The following is a 22,035-nucleotide window of genomic DNA, read 5'->3' as shown; positions in this document are numbered from 1 at the left end:
AGCCTATACCAGTGTTGCCATTTGCTAGCTTTGTGTGACATTGATACAGTACATTATTGTTTTTGATTTACATTTACTCATTTAGCAGACACTTTAGGGATGCTGCTATTAAAGGCACAAAATGTAACATTTTTGAATTTGAATATCCCAAAACAACTAGAACATGGTTATATAATTTGTTGAGTTGTGTTGCCTATTTACATTACCCCAAATGTTTACAAGAATGTTTAAATCCTGAGAAATACGCTATCTTAAGCAGGACACGGACCGCGTCCGTGTGTCCCCTATCTATGACATCATACCCGCGTTACCTTTGATTTCTGGTTTTATTTTGTAGAAACCATGGAAACACCAAAGACGCTTTAATATATTATTAGTTTTTTTAGCAGGCGAGCAACTGTTTGGACACATTCATCAACAGAAAACTAATCATTGTTATATAGCTCAACACACCCAGTCTTATTGTTTAAATCTTGTTTTCTTGATTTACCGCAAGTACCATGTTTTACCATGCTTAATATTGATCTAGTTTACTGCAGTGCAACAAGTATCTCATAGCCGGCGAGCTGAGAACTGCGCTTAAATGGACAAAATCACACAAGAGTTATGTCAATATGTCCATCTTGGTGACTATCCTAGCAGACATAGTGGGGCCAATCACATCGTGTATAGAGTCGTTGGGCGGGGCTTAACATAATGACGGCAGAGTTGCGCTTGCGTGCTTCTAGTAAACACAGAAACTGGCGAACGGCGGTCTTTCGAATCAGCTTTGACCGCGACTCTGGAAGACTTGGAGTTAAGCTTTTCTCTGAGGAAAGGACAAAGAATCGCACTGAAGTCATTCTTAAGAAGGGAAGATGTGTTCGGAGTTTTCCCGACTTGATACGGCAAGAGTTTAATCTTTTAACTGGCTCTGCTTCACCTTCGTTGCTCTGGTTGGTAGCGCTATCCAATTGCGTGCAGAGGGAGTTTGATCTCTCTCGAGTTGACATCTAAAGGGCAGCACACACGCCGAATGTGTGTGTGTGTGTGTGTGTGTGTGTGTGTGTGTGTGTGTGTGTGTGTGTGTGTGTGGTATCATCATGGCTTATATCATCAGATCTTGTGGGCTATGAGTAATATAAAATAATAGTCCAATCAATCGTGGGTCGATGAGAAATAAATCATTGTGTTTGTTTGATAAAGACGTTTACGAGCCCTGTGATCGAGAACATTATTCCTATTGCTGCTTCTCCCTCAATCTCTCATGTGAACTGAACTGAACTGAAGCTCATTAAATATGCAGATCTTATCCAATCCTAGCCTTGGGCATTTACTTCCAAGCCTCCAGTGTGTCACGCCCATCAAAACCCAGCGTTCAGGAGACAGCCTCAAAACCAGTGTAGAAAATAGCCTATTACTTATTAGTTATGATGTTTTTGAATGTAAAAACCACACCAAGCATTAGTTGACCAAAATTTAAAAAAGCCAGTTCATGACACCTTTAAACTTGCCTGACTGGCCACTAGGGACAGGCTCGAGAAGGAACTTTATACATTATATAAAGCCTTAAAGTTCTGCATAATTAAGAGTGTATTTACTTTGAGTGACAGGTGGATAGCCATTTATCTGCCGTCTATAGTCATTGCGTCACCTAAGCTCGGCCCACATCACGCCTCTCTGCCCATTTTCTGTTTTCCGGGCGTGATGTGATGACGCGCTAGCAAGATGACAGCGGCCAGCTCGTCTCTACTTTACGCTTCAAAACAGCTTATCGGAATCCTATGGTTGACGTGACGGACACTACGTCCATATTTTTTACAATCTATGGTGTGAGTACATAGCCTAGAAATCTAGACGCACCCTAGCGGCAGCAAATTTAATCTGCCCGCAAGTGTCGTCTAGGAACTCTCAATACCCTTCTGAGCTGTATTCCCCTAACTCTTGCCGGGCCAATCACATCGTGTATAGAGTCGGCGGGCGGGGCCATAATGACGACGGCCGAGTTGCGTTTGCGTGCTTCTAGTAAACACAGAAACTGGCGAACGACGGCGGTCTTTCGAATCAGCTCTGACTGCGATTCTGGAATACTTGGAGTTGAGCTTTTCTCTGAGAAAAGAACAAAAAACGGCACTGAAGTCATTCTTAAAAAGGGAAGATGTGTTCGGAGTTTAGCCGACCGGATACGGTGAATGTTTAATCTATCAACGAGCTCTGCTTCACCTTCATTGCTCTGGTTGGTGTAGCGCTATCCTATCGCGTGCAGACGGAGTTTGAAGGACAACCGTTTATCCCGCCCCTTGGATTGAGCCCTGTCTATGGTGAGTTTCCAGACCAAACATCTTGATGTGGGTCTGGCTTGTCAGGCTAGTGAGTACACCCTTAGTCACTTCCATGTTTCCCCACATCATAGACACACATACGCATGACCGGAAGCAGTTGTCAGCATAATAAAAGCTACGCCTTTGTTTTGAATAAGTGACCTCTAGCAGCAAAAAAATACATTGTGGCTTTAAAATAATAAAAATATTAATAATATATAAAAAAAGTAACATACCAAATTGGAAATGTTACTTCAGTTGTATCTTGCCCAGTGTATATTTTATTTTAGTATTTTAGGCCTATAGTTTTTATTAATCCCGGTATTTTGAATTAGACGCGATCAAAGTGGTTGACCAATCATTACACACTGGTCCAGCTAACCAATCAGAGCACATTGCATTTTTCGGGAAGGGGGCAAAATTAATTTGTCATTCCAAATGTACTTTTGGGACACAAATACAAATATTTTTAATATTCTCTCATTTCTAACCAATCATTGAAAGACATAAAAGTAATCCTTAGAATCAGGCTGTTCCAGAAGCTCAAACAAGCGTCCTTGATGCGCAAAACTTTATTCAACAATTTCTTCTCGTCTGTGGTCGGTCTCCTACGCGGTTTATGTTGGCCAGGTCGTGATGCTCATGTGTAAAACATCAGCCAATGTTAAGGCGGTGTTCTGGCGTAGCTCTGATGTAACTCAGGAGCGCTGGACTGTATTTACTTCAACAGCGTAGGAGAACGACACAGATGTGAAGAAATTGTTGGATAAAGTCGTTGTTTTTGTATTTTGCGCACAAAAAGTGTTCTCATCGCTTCGTAAAATTAAGGTTAAACCACTGGGGTCACATGGACTATTTCAACCATGTCTTTACTACCTTTCTGGGCCTTGAAAGTGGTGATTAAAAGAGCTCTTGGATTTCATCAAAAATAAATAAATTAGTGTTCTGAAGAAAGCCTTGCCGGTTTGGAACGACATGAGGGTGAGTAATTAATGACAACATTTTCATTTTTTGGGGTGAACTAACCCATAAAGGGAAATTCTAAAGGTTTATAACATTTCACCTGGGAAACCTAAAGGCATTAATTACACCTAAGGTGCTTTATGCAACCGGACACTGTTATTTTTTCTGATTTTTGCACCTGCCAAGACATGAAGCTGTGAAACAGACCTCCGGGCCATAGCACTCTCAGGGTGGGCCGGACGCTTGAGGAGGTTGGCCAAGCTCATGTTTGGAGCCAAACCTGTTGGATAATGTCAAAAGTCTACCATACATATTCCTTGAACAGCTCACAAATGCATCGTGCACTGATATATTTTGGTAAGCGTCCACCTCCGCCACACTGTGTTTGTACTTTGCTGACTGAGACCAACTCTCCCACCCCCCATTACTGTTACATAAGAATATGCAACTTAACCATAGTCCTTGATCTGTCTGTGCTGCCAAATACTGTTGAGGTATGCAATTTTCATGTTTTGCAAGCAGAGAAGGGGGACTTTCTATGGACTTTGTTCCCTCCCTGTGGTAACAAAATCAGATAAATACCAACAGGAATGCACCATCAGGCTTTCAGAATTGCATGTTATTATCATATTTGAAAGGAAATCATAAAGCTGTAGGAATGTGTTTTAATGTGTGAAAACGTGCAAAAGAAAGAAAGGAAGAAACTGGGAGGTGGTCCCATGTAAGTGCCAGAGATACTCGCCCCCACCCTGTCATGTAGTCTAAACGTTTGTGTCTGAAAAGTGAATCCACCTGACATTACAGAAACTGTCTACTTCAGGGGATTTACTCTCCATACCAGCAATCATATTGCATTACGGTAAGAAGGACCACTGTGTTTTCACAACTGTTTAAATACAAGCACGAATATCAAGTGTGTTTCTTGGTGCTGTGCTCAGCATATTCTCAATACATGAGTCTTTTATAGGCTAGACGCTCTCTTTTTTTTATGGATCAATGACATGACGCTCTTTTTACAGATTAACACAACGGCCTAAATAAATGAAACCAATACAATTCATATGATGAATACAAGTATGATGAGTGTGTATAATTTCGTAATTAAAACCAACTTAGATATTTGAATATTCTTTTTGCATCTAACAAAAGTTGTTAACACATACACATATACATATATATGCACATTATATATATAATAATAAATATAGACGATGTGTCTGTCTGTCTATACATACATTATATATATATATACATACATACATACATACATACATACATACATATATACATACACACATTATCTAATCAACCAATCACATGGCAGTTGCTTCAATGCATTTAGGGGTGTGGTCCTGGTCAAGACAATCTCCTGAACTCCAAACTGAATGTCAGAATGGGAAACAAAAGGTGATTTAAGCAATTTTGAGCGTGGCATTGTTGTTGGTGCTAGACGGGCCATTCTGAGTAATTCAGTTTCACAATCTGCTCAGTTACTGGGATTTTCATGCACAACCATTTCTAGGGTTTACAAAGAATGGTGTGAAAAGGGAAAAACATCCAGTATGTGGCAGTCCTGTGGGCGAAAATGCCTTGTTGATGCTGGAGGTCAGAGGAGAATGGGCTGACAAATTCAAGCTGATAGAAGAGCAACTTTGACTGAAATAACCACTCGTTACAACCGAGGTATGCAGCAAAGCATTTGTGAAGCCACAACACACACAACCTTGAGGCAGATGGGCTACAACAGCAGAAGACCCCACCAGGTACCACTCATCTCCACTACAAATAGGAAAAAGAGGCTACAGTTTGCACAAGCTCACCAAAATTGGGCAGCTGAAGACTGGAAAAATGTTGCCTGGTCTGATGAGTCTCGATTTCTGTTGAGACATTCAGATGGTAGAGTCAAAATTTGGCGTAAACAGAATGAGAAGATAGATCCATCATGCCTTGTTACCACTGTGCAGGCTGGTGGTGGTGGTGTAATGGTGGGGGATGTTTTCTTGGCGCACTTTAGGCCCCTTAGTGCCAATTGGGCATTGTTTAAATGCCATGGCCTACCTGAGCATTGTTTCTGACCATGTCCATCCATTTATGACCACCATGTACCCATCCTCTGATGGCTACTTCCAGCAGGATAATGCACCATGTCACAAAGCTTGAATCCTTTCAAATTGGTTTCTTGAACATGACAATGAGTTCACTGTACTAAAATGGCCCCCACAGTCACCAGATCTCAACCCAATAGAGCATCTTTGGGATGTGGTGGAACGGGAGCTTCGTGCCCTGGATGTGCATCCCACAAATCTCCATCAACTGAAAGATGCTATCCTATCAATATGGGCCAACATTTCTAAAGAATGCTTTCAGCACCTTGTTGAATCAATGCCACAGAGAATTAAGGCAGTTCTGAAGGTGAAAGGGGGTCAAACAAAGTATTAGTATGGTGTTCCTAATGGTGGTTGTAACACCAACAACCATGCCATGCTCAAAATGGCTTAAATCACCTTTCTTTCTCATTCTGACATTCAGTTTGGAGTTCAGGATTGTCTTGACCAGGACCACACCCCTAAATGCATTGAAGCAACTGTCGTGTGATTGGTTGATTAGATAATTGCATTAATGAGAAATTGAACAGGTGTTCCTAATAATCCTTTAGGTGAGTGCATACACACATCGTCTCTAACGTGATATATGACATTGGTATGCACATTTCTAACTTTATTTGCATTTGAAAAGAATGACTTATTCATAAAACCAACTGTTCATCTAGGTGTTATGTATGATGCACACCTTTTTTATGCAGTTTCACAGCACTACTACTTCTTATATTAATATTAATCTTATCTGCCAATACAAGTCATGTTGTGCAACCATCATGAAGAAACAAACAAAAACAGTATGTTTTATGGTCAATAAGTCATAGAATATCACAATTATTAATTAATAAAGATTAATTGAGGTTGTAAAATGTTATGTGGTGTAATAAATCATTGTTGAAAATAGCTTAAAAAATAGCCTTGTTGAAAACTTTTTTGTAAAATAATGATTAAGTTGTGTACGCTCACCTGTACTAAAGGTTCCAGGGAAACATTTTAACTTGATGGTTACACTACATTTTAAGTTATTTAATTGAAACACTTTTCTCAAAATCTACTTAAAAGCAACATTTATACAAAGATTACATTTTAAACAGCTTTCAAAAATAAACTCCTCCTCTTTCATTGACACTGACCCATATTATGAGGCCTTCAAATGCCAAAGCAACAAAAGGAAAGGCATTTCATTGTAATCAGGCCACAAATCCCTCTGAATTATTGCAGTCCAGGAGCGACGCGGACTGCTCTGGCACGTTGGAGTTCACTAATTGCAGTTGATTTCATTTGGGAGCTTGGTGAGGAGGAGTCAAATCAATTAAAGCAGGAGAGCATCAATGCTGGTGCCATTCAAAGACACAACAAATCCAGATAACCTGTGATAACTGAGCACATTTAGCACAACAAAACAAACACCTCAGCTGGATATTCAGTACAAAGACAAGATAATTACACCGGATGTGCAGAGCGGTGCTGGAACTGAAGGGCTTGCTGAGGAAGTCTCATCTTTAAAAACAGGCTCGAGAGGTTAGTGCAATGTATTTATCCAAATCAAAAACTAGAATCTGTCTTTATCAATTCTTCTATGAAGCTTTCAAATCTTCAAGAGATATTTCATTGAAAAATGGTAAGTTACTTGCTGTCAAGTTGTTCCAAACCTTTATGAATTTCTTTTTTCTGTTGAGATCAAAAGATTATATTTTTTAAAAATGTTGGTAGCCAGACAGTTGACGGGCTCCACTGAATTTTTATTTTTTTATTTTCCATTCTATGGAAGTCAATGGAGCCCATCTCCATTCTTCAAAATATCTTCTTTTGTGTTCAACAGAAGAAAGAAATTCTGTTTCTCTGCTGGCCAAAGAAACTTGAGGGTAAGCAAATGATGACAGATTTGATGTTCATTTTTGGGTGAACTATCCCTTTAATGAATAAAATATAGTATTCAAAGCCACGTAACAGAAAAAGAAGCAGGTATCGATACAAGTTTATACATCTGAAACTTTCAGACCCTTTGCACAAATGTCATGGGGATGATTATTTCTAAATTTGACTTTGGGTATGCACCGATATAAAAAAATATTATTATTAAATATAACACTGAAATCACTCAATAACGTATATTTAGGCATCACAACATTATAAATTACATATAATGAGATATTCATTGAGATTTGGTAGATTACATTCAACAAAATAGAGTTTTTAAAGATTGAATGTATGTGAGCATTAGATAATGGCACACTATAGGTGGAAATTAATATGCAATTAAATAAAATCTCAAATTTTGATCTGTTTTCAACATTGATAATAATCATAAATGGTTCTTAAAGCATCAAATCAACATATTAGAATGATTTCTGAAGGATCATGTGACACTAAAGACTGGGAGTAATGATTCAGAAAATTCAGCCTTACCATCACAGGAATAAATTACATTTTAAAATATGTTCAAAAAGAAAACAGTTATTTTACATTTGAATCATATTTCACAATATTACAGTTTTTTTATTATAATTAAACAAATAAATAAAATAAATGTAGCCTTGGTGAGCATAAGACACTTCTATTAAAGATTTAAAAAAAGTTACTGATCAATTTCATTTCCACAAAGGAACTGACCTGCCATATGTTACACATAAAATCAAAGTTGCGGACTAAAGTATAAAAAAAGTGAGCAGAAATACAAAATGTTCAAGGCAAGTGAAAAGAGCTTTCTGGTGGTAAAGTGTGTGTGTGTAGAGCAAAAGTTCCTCATAATTAGGACTGGACTCGGGAGGCTTTCAATAGCTGCTTCCCTCAGCAACACCAGTGTACTCATTATTGAGAGGACAACCTGCTTCATGGGAACCATCCGACTGTACAGCGGCACGACAGCACATAAACAAACACCCACTGGGCATGTAGTATGTCCGGATGAGTACATCAAGTGCTGTAAATATCTTTGGGACACATGGGGGCCATTTCGACTTGACCCATGGGAACATATTTACATCACAAAGACATAAACACTAACTTTTTGCAATACCTTGTTGATTTTTTTTTCCTCTCCATAAAACTGTATTTAGGGACCGTATTTACCAATTGTTAACTATACTCTACTTTACTCGCCATTGTCGCCAATGATCTTTTTGGTGCTTGTGGGTATTAATGTTGGTCAAACCTACAAGCCCTTTCCTTAAGGTATATGGGACCAACAGCAGTTATAAACACATATTTCCACATGCGGACTCCAGCAGGCAAAAGACTTGCTGACTCATTTCTTCTGTTGCTTGCTGAGGCAAAGCGAGGCAGCTGTACGTTCTTACCTCAATGTAAGGGGTAAGAACTTACCCCATTGGGGTACATTCTTACCCCAATGTACCCCAATGCGCCATATGCAAATTGTATTTATTAGCACATTACCACAAATCCACTTCTGCTCAAACAGGCTGTAAAATCATAGGCCAGACGGGCCATTGTGAAATCTTTTGAGCATCGTCACTGAATTCACACAAAAGCGTGTGTTTAGAGGAACGCCAAGGTTTGTTACTGTCAAGACTATTCGGTCTCAAACTTTACGAGAATAAAAATCTCTTGGGAAATAAATTACAATCTTTTCCCAATTATCAGATGGAGTATGATGTTTCTGTGCTTAATGGCTTTGCACAGGCCTGGTTTTACATTTATTTTCTGCTCTGTCTCCATTTTTCCAGATTACTTTTCAAGTCAGGGAACACGAGATTCTGAGGTATGCAACACGAGCCCTTTCTGATCACAGCTGACCACTGTATTTTTTCCAGCTGCATGCTGGTTACAATATGAAGTAAATGTTCTGGTTTGATCATAGTGTATAAGATATGTTCATATTGAAGAGGGTTACAGAGGAAGCCTGGGTCTAATTCGAAGTAAAAAGTAAAATGTGCTGTTATGAGAAGAAAGAAATGCACATTGTGCCACATATAAAGCCACAAGATAAATAAAGTCATATATCAAGAAATAAAGTAGTGATTTTGAGATATAGTTACATTGAGTGAAATATTTTGTGAAATAAAGCGATAATATAAAATATATAAAGTAAAGGGTATAAGATTGCAATTCAAAGTCAAATCGTGTGTTAAAGGGCACTATTTAACGCTCTAAGCTCATGCGCACCGGCATCCGAACAAGGCGTGTCACTTTTGCTAATTAAAACTACGGAAAAAATGGTTGGCGCATGGTCCATAAAGGTTGTACTTAATGAGTCATGGGTGTGTTTTGGGCATAACATGCAATAAAACCAATCAGAGTGCCCCTTAAAAAAAAAGTCAGGTACGTTCGCGCAATGGCAGATTGCTATTTACATGGTGGATATGCAAGCGAAAAGACGGAAACAGAAACAAATTTCATTCATCATTACTGCAGATGTGTAATTCTGATACACTCAATGACTATCCACCATTATTACATTTTAATTATTATGTACACAATAATAATTTTTTACATTGTAATCATTGGCATGTTATAAGCAGAGTGTACGCGTGTTGTGCATCCGCCTATAGGCCTATGTGCCCTTTAAATAACAAAAAAAAAACCCAGCCTGATCTGCCGGCGATTTGATTTCGCCCTGCAACTCATTCATTTCTATTGCTTCTGTTACACTTTTGCGGGAACCAATCACAGATTGGCTTATCCACCTGGCACGCTATTGGCGGGTTTAACAGGATGACGGGTAGAGAAGTGATGGGTCGTTGCCCGTTGATCACGCCTCTTGTGGTCTGATTGGTTGAAGAACTATCCAATCGCGTACAGTCATTTGAATAATGCTCGTTTATCACACCTCTTGTGCAGTAGAAAATGCAGAGCAGACTCCCCAGACCAATGTTCAGTCTAAATTTGAGCTTGGTCTGGTGACAGCCAGACAAGTAGTCGTTTTCAGTTGCCTTAAAATATCGACATGCCAACAATGCGCCTGAACACACCTCGTTTTCAGACCAGCACACCTATGGGCAAACAGATGGGCGCGAGTGCATTTGCCATTTAAACAACGTGGGCACTGGACGTGAAAATGATAACTGTGTCGAACTTAAACTAGCAAAATACACTTGTGTTGCACCTGGCGTCGCATTGTGGCGCTGTATGGCCCAATAAGTCACAATTGTTCTAAACACATTCAGAATTAGGATACACCGATCAAGCATTACATTATGACAGGACCACTGAAGTGAATAACACTGATTATCTCTTCATCACGGCACTTGTTAGTGGGTGGGATTTATTAGGCAGCAAGTGAACATTTTGTCCTCAAAGTGTTAGAAGCAGGAAAAATGGGCACGCTTAAGGATTTGTTTAAGTTTGACAGGGGCCAAATTGTGATAGCTAGACAACTGGGTTGGAGCATCTCCAAAACTGCAGCTATTGTGGGGTGTTGCCAGTCTGCAGTGGTCAGTATCCATCAAAAGTGGTCGAAGGAAGGAACAGTGGTGAACTGGCAACAGGGTTATGGGCGGCCAAGGCTCATTAATGCAGGTGGGGAGCAAAGGCTGGCCCGTGTGGTCTGATCCAGCAGCTCAAATTGCTCAAGAAGTTAATGCTGGTTCTGATAGAAAGGTGTCAGAATACACAGTACATCACAGTTTGTTGCGTATGGAGGTGCAGACCGGTCAGGGTGCCCATGCTGATGCCTGTCCACTGCCGAAAGCACCAACAGTTGGCACGTGAGCATTAGAACTGGACCACGGCGCAATGGAAGTAGGTCCCCTGGTCTGATGAATTACGTTTCTTTTACATCACGTGCATCGCTAACCTGGGGAACACATGGCACCAGGATGCAATATGGGAAGAAGGCAAGCTGGAGGCAGTGTGATGCTTTGGGCAATTTTCTGCTGGGAAACCTTGGGTTCTGCCATCCATGAGGATGTTACTTTGACCCTTACCGCCTACCTTAGCATTGCTGCAGACCATGTACACACTTTCAAGGAAACGGTATTCCCTGGTGGCTCCAGCCTCTTTCAGCAGTATAATGCGTCCTGCTACAAAGCAAAAATGGTTCAGGAATGGTTCGAAGAGCACAAAAGACTTTGTGATGTTGACTTGGCCTCCAAATTCCCCAAATCTCAATCCAATTGAGCATCTGTGGGAGGTGGGATACCACAGCACACCTTCAGGGGTCTAGAGGAGTCCATGTCTCGACGGGTCAGAGCTGTTTTGGCACCAAAAGGGGGACAAACACAATATCAGGAAGGTTGTCATAATGTTATGCCTGATTGGTGTATGAAGCTACATTGTGAGTCAAAGTCATAGTTTTGAGATATAAAATTGCAATTGAGAGAAATAAAGTTGAGGAGTCAATTTTGATTATTGGAAGTCAAATTTTGAGACAAAGTCAAATAGTGTGATTAAATAGTCACAATTATGTGAAAGTCAGAACTGTGTGATATAAAGCTAACTGCGAAGTAATGGTTTTGATGTATACAATTACAATAGGGAGAAATAAAGTAGCAATTAAGAGAGAGTTATTAAGTCATAATTTTTTTTTCTTATGTCTCATAAGAAAAAAAGTTTTTTAATTATGTCTCAATCTTCTATAGATTTTAGGATATGAGCATAATGGATAAAAAAAAGTATAATGCTGAAATCCTAAATATTGTTGTTTTACATTTTTCAGAACGCTATAAACTTTATTTCCAGATTTAAATGAATAAAATAAAAAAAATCTGAAAGTTCCGTGTATAACAAGATGTGCAGCTCTTTAGTCATCTGGATTCAATCAGTCCATTTTGTAAAGAGAGAAATAAAAAAGCAGTTGGTTCTCATGTCCCTCGAGCACTGTCTGTCTGAGGAAAAAGCCAGTGCCAGTATGTCTCAGACTGGTTTTTTGGGGGGTCTTTTTTGTGGCTGGGCCCTGTAGATGGTTGTGGTTTATGAAAAGACTTGGTGACTTCACCACGTTGTTGCTCTTGGTTAGGTCAACAATTTTCACTGCCATCGCACTGGAAGAGGAAATGCAAATCTTCCCCATGTCCCGTAAGCTACATCATCCCTTTTATTTTATCTGACAGACTCCCACAAAACCACGAGAAGGAGATACTATCCATTAAAAATATCTGAGGAGAAAAGCCCTTGAGATGGTGAATTGACATTATTGTTTTCTTTGTCCTCATTTTCTCTTTGAACAAAACCTTAATTCAAGAGAATTATTTGAAAAATAAATAGGCAGAGGGGGCACGTTCAGGGCTGATTTAATTTACGAGGCCCCCTGTGGGTACACAATCACACTTGTAACACTGAGAGGAATTTGACAGAGATTAGCGAGGAATTTTAATGTAATACACATGCCATTTTCAAATCGAGAGAGGAGGAAAAGCAAGATAAAAATGAAGCATTCCAAAAATCCAGTAAATTATCCAAATATAATCGCAAAAAAAAAAAAAAAAATTGATGACATGTCATTTAACATAATGTCTCGTGCTTTCCAACCCAAAACAGCAAAACACAAATATTCAAGGGTGTATAGAAGCCCTGCAAATCTAGGTATTGTCAACTAAGTTGTTTTGTGGTTGGGTAAAACTGCTCCTCTGCTTACTCTTTACAGCAATTTTCAATTACACAAATGTTAACATACCATACCAACATACATGATTTCAGCAATCCAATAAATCATTACAAATCACACTGTACGATATGGATCTAATAAACTTGGGTGCGACATGTAGGTTAACTGTTCGATGATGACACTATTGAATTGTAGGCTACGATGCAAGTTAGTATAGAATAATAAAACATCATCAGCATGTGCTAGTTGTAAACAATTAGAGGTTTTGTGCACCGTAAAACAGAGGAAGAAGTGATAGAGGAGAATAAGAGGTCAGCTTGGCATGCCAATTTTGCAAATGGAGCTTGATGTAAGTAGTTTTAAATTTTAGAGCCATGTCGCATCATGTTGCAGTTTTATTAGCTAGTCAGTAGATGTAGGTTGTAGCCTCAATCGCACTGCGAGATGATCAGGCTAGATTTCTGACACTGTCAGAAAATAATCGCAGGCTATCTTTGGTGGCGAGACCGTGACAAAGGCCAGCTTTGAACCTCTTTCACTGTATGACGTATGACCACCATTGAGGAGCTAAGACCACAGAAATCAACATGATTGGTCATACTGTCTGCGACAGCCCAAAATCGTACAATGTGTTCCCGGCTTAAAATTGTCCCAATATATAATAATTCCCCATGGAAGAATGGGCACAAATATGGATGAGATGTAAACGACTTTAAAAGAATATGGTAAGAAACACGTGCCAAAAGGTGCAATACTAGCAACATAATGTGGGAGATGTACTTATTTTCTGGAGAAATTTTAAAATGTTTGACACAAAAAAATTTATAAATATTTTTTTAAATAAAATAATATATAATATCAGTTATCCATTTAAAATATTTATGCAATACAATCAGACAGTTACCATTAACTTATACTAAAACTATTATTGTTTTTGGTAATTGAATAAAGCTAAATAAAATATAAAAAACAGAAGAAACTCTGCGGAAAAAAAAATGTTTGCGTTCGCACACAAAACATTTTTTTTTTTGTGAGCAAGCGCAGTTGGGGAAACGCAAAAGTTTCGCTAGACAACACAAAAGCATTGAAATATTTGTTTTTCATCACCATATCCCTTCAGGGACTCCATAGACATGATGCTTGCCCACGTTTTGCAAAAATTAAGCCAAGTGTTAAAATTACTAAAACTGTACAAAAAGAAAGCTGAATAAAAAACTCAAAAACTAAACAAATACAAATTACAATACAAACACGGAAATAAAAGTCAATTCTTAAGATATTAATAAATACTACAATAATAAAGCATAAATGATCCTAAAATACCTAATCTAGTCCTGTATGCATGAATGAATTGAGTTAATTGGGTGCAGAACAGAGAATGATTGTGCTGTGGAATCTAGATCGCTGACCCTTGCTTGTCAGTCACTCAACCATGTCTTTGATTATCCTTGCCAAATCACCCTCATGAGGTAATCATCTTTTCTACAGTGATGTGGTTTTTCATATTTCGTGTCTCTTTAGGTTGTGGCATGTGTGTTGATTGATCTATGAGGTTATTTGGGCGATGGCGCTGATTGGCTTTCTGGCAGTGGCAGTGTGTGGATCGCTGCTTGCTTGGGCCGATCTGAAGCAGGCCCGAACGCCTTTGTTACACCATCGACCATTCGTGGTGGTCTGGAATGCACCTACTGAGTCCTGCCGTCTTCGATTCAAGGTTGAACATGTGCCAGTGATCTAGCAAATGTTCTGTGTGGTCCAAATAATGAGCATAACATCTTGTCCGTTTCTTTTTCAAGGTGGATTTAGACCTTAGTGTCTTCGACATTGTTGCTAACCATAACGAGACTTTGAGCGGCCCCAACGTGACCATTTTTTACCACAGTCGCCTGGGTTACTACCCTTACTACAGCAGCTCTGAGATTCCTATCAATGGAGGCCTTCCTCAAAACCAAAGCCTGAGCAAACACCTCAGTAAAGCTCGAGCTGACATCGACAAGCTCATACCCTTCAAGGACTTTCACGGGCTTGGTGTCATCGACTGGGAAGACTGGCGACCGCAGTGGGTGCGCAACTGGGGCTCGAAAGACATCTACCGAAACAAATCCAAGGAGCTTATAAGGAAGCTGCATCCTGGTTGGCCACAAAGTAAGGTTGAAAATGAAGCGAAGGAGCAATTTGAGAGGGCCGGACAAGTATTCATGAACTCAACGCTGCAGCTGGCCGAGATGCGACGACCGCATGGTCTTTGGGGGTTTTACCTGTTCCCTGACTGTTACAACTATGGTTACAAGCAGCATCCATTACGTTACACGGGAGAGTGTCCTAATATAGAGTATGTACGTAACGACCACCTGATGTGGCTGTGGAAGACGAGTACAGCCCTCTATCCTTCCATCTACCTCGACTATGAGCTCAAGTCTTCGTCCAACACAGTCAAATTTGTGCACTACCGTGTCAAGGAGGCCATGCGGATTGCCTCGATTGCCAGGAATGACTATACACTGCCTGTTTTCGTCTACTCCAGACCTTTCTATGCCTACACATTTGTTGTCCTATCAGAGGTCAGTATAATATTGGAATATTAGGTAAACAATGTATAATCAAGTTTGAATCATGGCCTAGCAGTTAGAAAATGTGCTCTGATATGCTGAAATGTGACGCTTAAGCTGAAAAAACTAATTTGAGGCCGGCCTTGTGGCCACTCCAATCTAGGGGGAATCCCAGGCTACCTCACGATACGATACATGGCTCACGATATGATAATTCACAATACAACAATTCTGTGATAATCTTATAATAATAACTGGTATCTGTCCTAACCCTAACTCTAATGCTGCGTTCACACCGCACGCGAATAAATCGCGCTATTTGCGCGAAGATGGACGCGTGAACAATTTGAATCCATTCGCTTCATTTGCGCGTGAAATTCGCTTCATTGGCGTGTGACATTCACTACTCAACAGACGCGAATTTGCGTAATGGCAGGGGGTTCTGCCAGGCAGCGGCAGTCGGCAGAAGGACTAGCCGAGTTAAGGCTGCTCTCACCAGGGTTAATGAGCGCTGAGCTCCGGTGATCGCCTGGGTCTCACATCTCCGAAAACACCAGATCAAATTTTCAAATAGGAGCTCACTTAATAAATAAATCACATATTTGAGCTTTAAACAGCTACATTCTCGCCTGAAAAACTATTAAAACTACATTTTGTGACCCAATACAGTAGTATTTTTAAATTACTCTGGCCTCAGGGTTTCCCCTATGGGTTTCCCATCCGTCACTTCACCACGTGACAGCAGTAAGCAGGCTCCTCATTGGTTAACGTGGCGCGAATATCCGCCAACGTTCAGATTTTTCAACTTGCACGATTCACGCGCTCAAAACGCTCAATTCGCGTGATCATTGCTGCGTCATTCGCGCAAATCGCACCGCAGAATACCTATTCACGTCTCTGCATTGACTTAACATGTAAATCATTCGCGTGCGGTGTGAACGCAGCATAACCCTCAGAAAACAAAATGCCAGTGAAAAGGTTAAGTGAAGGTTTTTTCAGACTTTGGACTTAAATGTGTCTGGGGCATCTATTATTTTACTCACACTGTTGTCTGCCATCCTGTTAAAAAAATCTTTTTCCTAGGCTAGTTAACTTACGTTCATGTTTCCCTCATTCATGTGTTGAGCGCTACCTTGAGCAGCCTAGGCTCAAGGTAGCACTGAGCAGAGATTGCAAGAGACTAGGAGCAGGGAAATGTACAGAATAGCAAAATAATCGTTTTGTCTGAAATCAAAAACTTCCATACATAGTATGCGAAAAACAGTACACCAACGGAGTAGTATGTCTGAATTAATAGTATTTGAAAAACAGTAGGCGAAAAGTCCCTAGATGATCTGCTACTTCTGGTGAGATTCTGAAGTGCGCATTCGATGGACACTTTGCTATGTCCTATGAGGCCACGGAAGGGGATTTATGAATGGAGGTGAAGTTGGTAGGTCATGTGATAATGACAATCTGGTGGATGTAGTATGTCTGGATTACATTCATACTACACACATTCATACTATATAAAACAAACCTTTTTTTACGGTCGCAAAGTAAGTTCAAATTCAAATGTAGTATCTACTCAGTACATTATTTCAGACACACTGAATGGCAGTTTTCAAACAGGATTATCCAAACACTCCCTCTATTTACCATTAGTCGGTTAAACAGATAGACCCACCTCTTGTTACGCCATTGGTCGAGCCAGTGTTGCTAAGCTGGTCAGGATTCTCAAACAAACAGCAATTTTGTGAAAAAACCACAACACCACAGTATTTATAGTTTTCAGGTAAATCAACTTCAGGTTAATGACTAAAGGCCAATTCCAACCAAGGACGATAACTATAAGGATAGCCATTAAGTTTTAATAATCATTCTAAAGGCCTGTTCACACCCAGGACGATAACTAAAGATAGAGCTAAAGATATAGTTCTAATAATAGTTCTTAATATTCAATATTCTCAATATCCTAATATCAAGAAAAATAGTTCACACCGCAGCTATAAAAATGATGTCACAGAGAACAATATCGTTGAAATCACTTTCAGAATGATTTTATCTAGCATTGACTTAAAAAAGCCAATCAGAATCCTTCTGCTGTAACAAGTTTGAGCATTTAAAGCGTCAGACAAGCACACGCTTAGAATAAACAGAATGATATCGTCACTGGTGTGGACGCTTAATGGTCTTTATAGTTATCGTTCTTGGTGTGAACGGGCCTTAACTCTACACTGTAAAAAAAGTTGTTGCCTTAAATATTTATGTAGCTACAATCAACTTAATGTCATTTCAACTTAAAGGAACACTCCACCGTTGTTAGAAATAGGGCTTATTCAACTTCTTTCCTACATTTAGATATGTGGGCAAATGCATTTTTGTCGTCAGTGCATGCATTGTTTTAGTTTGGCTGGGTCACCGCTAGTTTAGCTTAGCATAATGAATGAAATCCTATGTTGCCAGAGATACCACGGCTCTCATCCTCACGTCCTCCGGCTGTTGACCGATCGCAATGTGTTGAGTGACATCTCTGCACCCAAGTAGCAGTGCTTCTCCATAATATAGTCCGAAGTCAATATCTGCCTAGGAAATCACCTAGTCTTAATCTGCATCGCTATTTGTACTCGTTGTGAATACAGAGGCCACAAGAAGTAATTAGGTGGGTTTTTTTTTTGATCACTTTTACTCGGGACATGCTAGCTGGCAACATAGAATTCCATTCATTATGCTAAGCTAAGCTAGCGGCGACCCTGCCAAACTAAAACAATACATGCACTGAAACAAAAATGCATTTGCCCACATATCTAAATGTAGGAAAGAAGTTGAATAAGCCCTATTTCTAAAAACGGTGGAGTGTTCCTTTAAATTACATTAAACTGACTTAAATTAGTTGAATCTTTTATAACTCATAAAAAAACAGTTGAAAGTTGATTTTTATATGAAATCGAATTAAACTTATTTTGACGAGTTAAAGCAATGTAAAATCATATGTTGTCATAACTTACTGATTATATATTATTTTTTTTACAGAGTAAGACAATAGTAAAATCCACAACACAACCATACCGATAACATAAAATCCTTGCCAGCCAATTAAAATCCACCCCAACAGAGCTTGAACATTTAAACTGGGAAATGGCATAAATGGCACTTATCCATTGGTGTAAATATACTAATGTAGTATTTGTTATATTTCTTAGTGTGAGCAGGCCTTTACACTCTGGAATCTCAGTCTATTTAGTTTTTATCTAGAGTATATTTTTAAAGATTAGTTTGAAATGAAGTTAATTAGAAAGTATTACATCAATGAATTGTGTTTGCGCACTGTATACGGAATACTTTGCGCACTTTCCAGCCGTCTAAAGGGACCTGTCAAACACACATTGTTCTAATCACTCGTCAAATACTGAGTGACAGACCCACTCCCTAAATCCCCCTCCTCCCTGGCATCTTAAATGCCAGAGATATGCTTAAACACTCATCTGTCACCTCATTATGAGAGGAATGTTCCAAATCAAACTCTGCAGTAGGTCTGCAGGCGTGTTTTCAGTTTCATGGGACCACCCGCCTTTCTAGACAGTGAGGTACATCAAGGTAATGTACTTATTATGACTAGTTTAGGTTACAACCGATAGCTTCCATATGTTCATTGTGATAGAACAGGCTCCAGACCATACATTACACATGCTGCTCTACTGTATTGTTTTATTTCCCGCCAAATCATAGGTGCGATTACACACCTCTCCTCGGGAAGCCACATGATTTAAGGTATCATTCATGTCTGTGTTACAACTACATATGCAATGCTAATAGGGATGTTTGTGTTATTCAATAGTAACCAATTTCTCCTACAGGCCTGCTTGACTGTAAAAAAATATATAAAAAATAAGTTTCCTGGTTGCCTTAAAATTGAGTTCATTGAAATTAAAAATTTTAGTTAATACAATGAACATTTTTGAGAATCGACAACCTTTATTTAAATTTTATTAAAATATGTAAGCATATTTGGGTAATTCTATTTGTGATTACGCAGCCAAATTGTTCTATTTTCATGATTTTTTTACTTTTTTTTAATGTGGTTCAGATACAATAATATTTTGAGTTTCTATTTATTTAACCAATTTCCTTCATTGTATCAACTCAAATTTTTACTTCAATAAACTCAAAATTTTAAGGCAACTAGGTTACTTACTTTATTAAGTTAAACCAACACATTTTTTTACAGTGTACTAAAAAAGCTATAACGTGATCCGTTGCTTTCCTGTTTTGAATATCATTAACAAAGAAATATTCATCTAGAACAGAGTGACCTGGTCCACACCATAGGAGAGAGTGCAGCACTGGGGGCCGCTGGGGTGGTCCTGTGGGGGTCATCTGAATATTCAAGATCTCAGGTATGCATTATACACACTATCGTTCTAAAGTTTGACTGAATGCTAGTGTATGCCAGGCACAGAGCATGTTAACAAAATTAATCCAACATTTAATCTTCTTGACTGGATTGGCTGCATTTTTATGTGAAACCGCGAATATCCAACAGCATTTCGAACCGCACAGGGATCAGCCCGAGCTGACGGCATTAACATATTTAATATGCTTGAAGCTTAGGAAGCGATCCATCCTCAATTTATCTCTGGACTCGAAGATTATTTCTGGCAAAACCTAAAATAAAGCAATACTGGTATCATCATGACATGGTTTCTCTGTATCTGGTGATTTATACAGTATCACACATGTGCTCCTGAAGAACACATGCTCATTTTGTGAGTGTGTCCCATATCCTGTTTACAAAAAGCATAAGGAAGAGAATACATTAGAGTTGGTGGAAATAATTAAACCGTTAATGTGTTTTTCTGTTGTGTGAAATAATGGTAATTTTGTTTATTTGTGTTGCACGTGAATGAGCATAGACATATTCAACTCTCTTGAGGGAAATTTTTGATGAGTTGGCTGGGCTGCAAGACTTAAAAATGGGTCACCAGAATTATCTAAGGAAATGGAGTTACATTCAAAATAACCAAATTTGTTTTCATAAAATCATAGTCTATAAGCCTAAGGAATAAATATGCAAAATATATTTTACCTGACAATTTTTTAAGTGTCACATGATCCTTTATAAATCATTCTAATATGCTGATTTGATGCTCAAGAAACATTTATTATTCTTAACAATGTTGAAAAAAAAAAAAAAATCAATGTTTTTTCCACACTGAAAAAATTTATTTAGAAAAAAAGTTACCTGGTTGCCTTAATTTTGAGTCCATTGAAATTAAAATTGAGTTAATACAATGATTTTTTGTTGTTGAGATTCGACAAACTTTAATTAAAATATTATTAAAAGATTTTGTAAGCATATTGGGTAATTGTGTGTTTTATTTCTGATGACGCAGTGAAACATGCCAAATTGTGCTATTTTCATGATTTATCAAAATTTTTATGTGGTTTAGACAAAATAATATTTTGAGTTTCTATTTATTAAACAAATTTCCTTCATTGTATCAACTCAAATTTTAAATTTCAATAAACTAAAAATTAAGGCAACCAGGTTACTTACTTTTTTAAGTTAAACCAACAACAACAACAACAAAAAATTGTATAGTGCAGGATTGTTTGATGAAGAAAAAGTTCAAAATAACAGCATTTTTGTGAAATAGAAAGCTTTTGTAAAAATCATACTAAAAACTAAAACTAATTAAATATATTATTAATACTATAATAGATAAACTATGACAGAATCTCAATGATACTTAAATGGATACTTTATTTTAAATCATGAAAATGTTTTCTTAATAGGTTTAATTAACAACACTGATATCGATCATAATTAATTGAAAAAAGCCCTAATATATTAAATATGTGTTTTTCTTGGCCAGAGAAACTGCATGATAGTCAAGAAATACATTGACGGTCCACTAGGTCACTATGTGATCAACGTGACCTCAGCCGCTAAACTGTGCAGCAAAGCCTTGTGTAAGAAGAACGGCAAATGTGTTCGTAAGAGCCTGGACTCTGGGGCGTACCTGCACCTCAACCCTCGCTTCTTCAACATCCGCCTCAACCAAGGTATTCGCGGGCCGCGTTTCCACGTCAGCGGCCACCTCAACCACCACGATATCTTGGACATGAAGCACAAGTTCACCTGTCAGTGTTACCAGGGCTGGACGGGCATCTACTGTGAGATGCCCCAGGTAGCACAGCCTCTCCCACCCCACCCGAGAGACAGTATCCTGGGAGAACTTCTGCTGGTCCTGTCCCTTCATTTCTCCTGTCTGTCTGTCATCATGTTCTTGGGTCTGTGTCTCATTATTAAGTGTCTGATACTGTAAAGCACAGTGTAGATGGCACTTTGGATTCTATCTGTTTAAAAAAGATAATAAATTAAATCTAGGGTAGTCAAAAGTTTGTGTAAAAATAAAGTATGCTTCGCATACTATTGAAAATCCAGCGTTTAATTGATCCTGATAAGCACAGTTCTAAACACTACGACTTTTGACTTCCATGAGGGGGTTTGGTTTTGTTTCCAGGCGAACCATTAAAGTAAAGAACATGACACACATCTTCTGTAAATCCTGAGAATTCAACCAATCAGATGACGACTTCGAAACTCCCAAAGTGTTTACCACTTTGTGTGCCTTGTG

The 22,035-nt window shown here is 38.8% G+C and overlaps 1 protein-coding gene across 3 annotated transcripts; it reads left to right on the top strand.

Moving 5' to 3' along the window:
• Window positions 1-6,728: 6,728 nt before the first annotated feature.
• hyal6 (hyaluronoglucosaminidase 6) lies at window positions 6,729-21,774 on the top strand. Of its 3 annotated transcripts, none has more exons than XM_067436294.1 (6): window positions 6,729-6,883; window positions 9,049-9,083; window positions 14,388-14,580; window positions 14,663-15,427; window positions 19,702-19,791; window positions 21,271-21,773. In XM_067436294.1, the coding sequence occupies exons 3-6, from the start codon at window positions 14,431-14,433 to the stop codon at window positions 21,721-21,723; spliced, it is 1,458 nt and encodes a 485-aa protein (XP_067292395.1). In that variant the 5' UTR covers window positions 6,729-6,883; window positions 9,049-9,083; window positions 14,388-14,430; the 3' UTR covers window positions 21,724-21,773. The 3 variants fall into 3 exon arrangements, with proteins under 3 accessions (XP_067292395.1, XP_067292397.1, XP_067292396.1); XM_067436295.1 differs by lacking the exon at window positions 6,729-6,883 and adding an exon at window positions 7,183-7,227; XM_067436296.1 differs by lacking the exon at window positions 9,049-9,083 and having other exon boundaries at window positions 21,271-21,774.
• Window positions 21,775-22,035: the final 261 nt, after the last annotated feature.

This window comes from Pseudorasbora parva, chromosome 25 (genome assembly GCF_024679245.1).
Source record: "Pseudorasbora parva isolate DD20220531a chromosome 25, ASM2467924v1, whole genome shotgun sequence".
Lineage (NCBI taxonomy): Eukaryota > Metazoa > Chordata > Actinopteri > Cypriniformes > Gobionidae > Pseudorasbora > Pseudorasbora parva.
The sequence above is the reverse complement of the archived record's forward strand: the minus strand, read 5'-3'. Positions and strand labels throughout refer to the sequence as shown.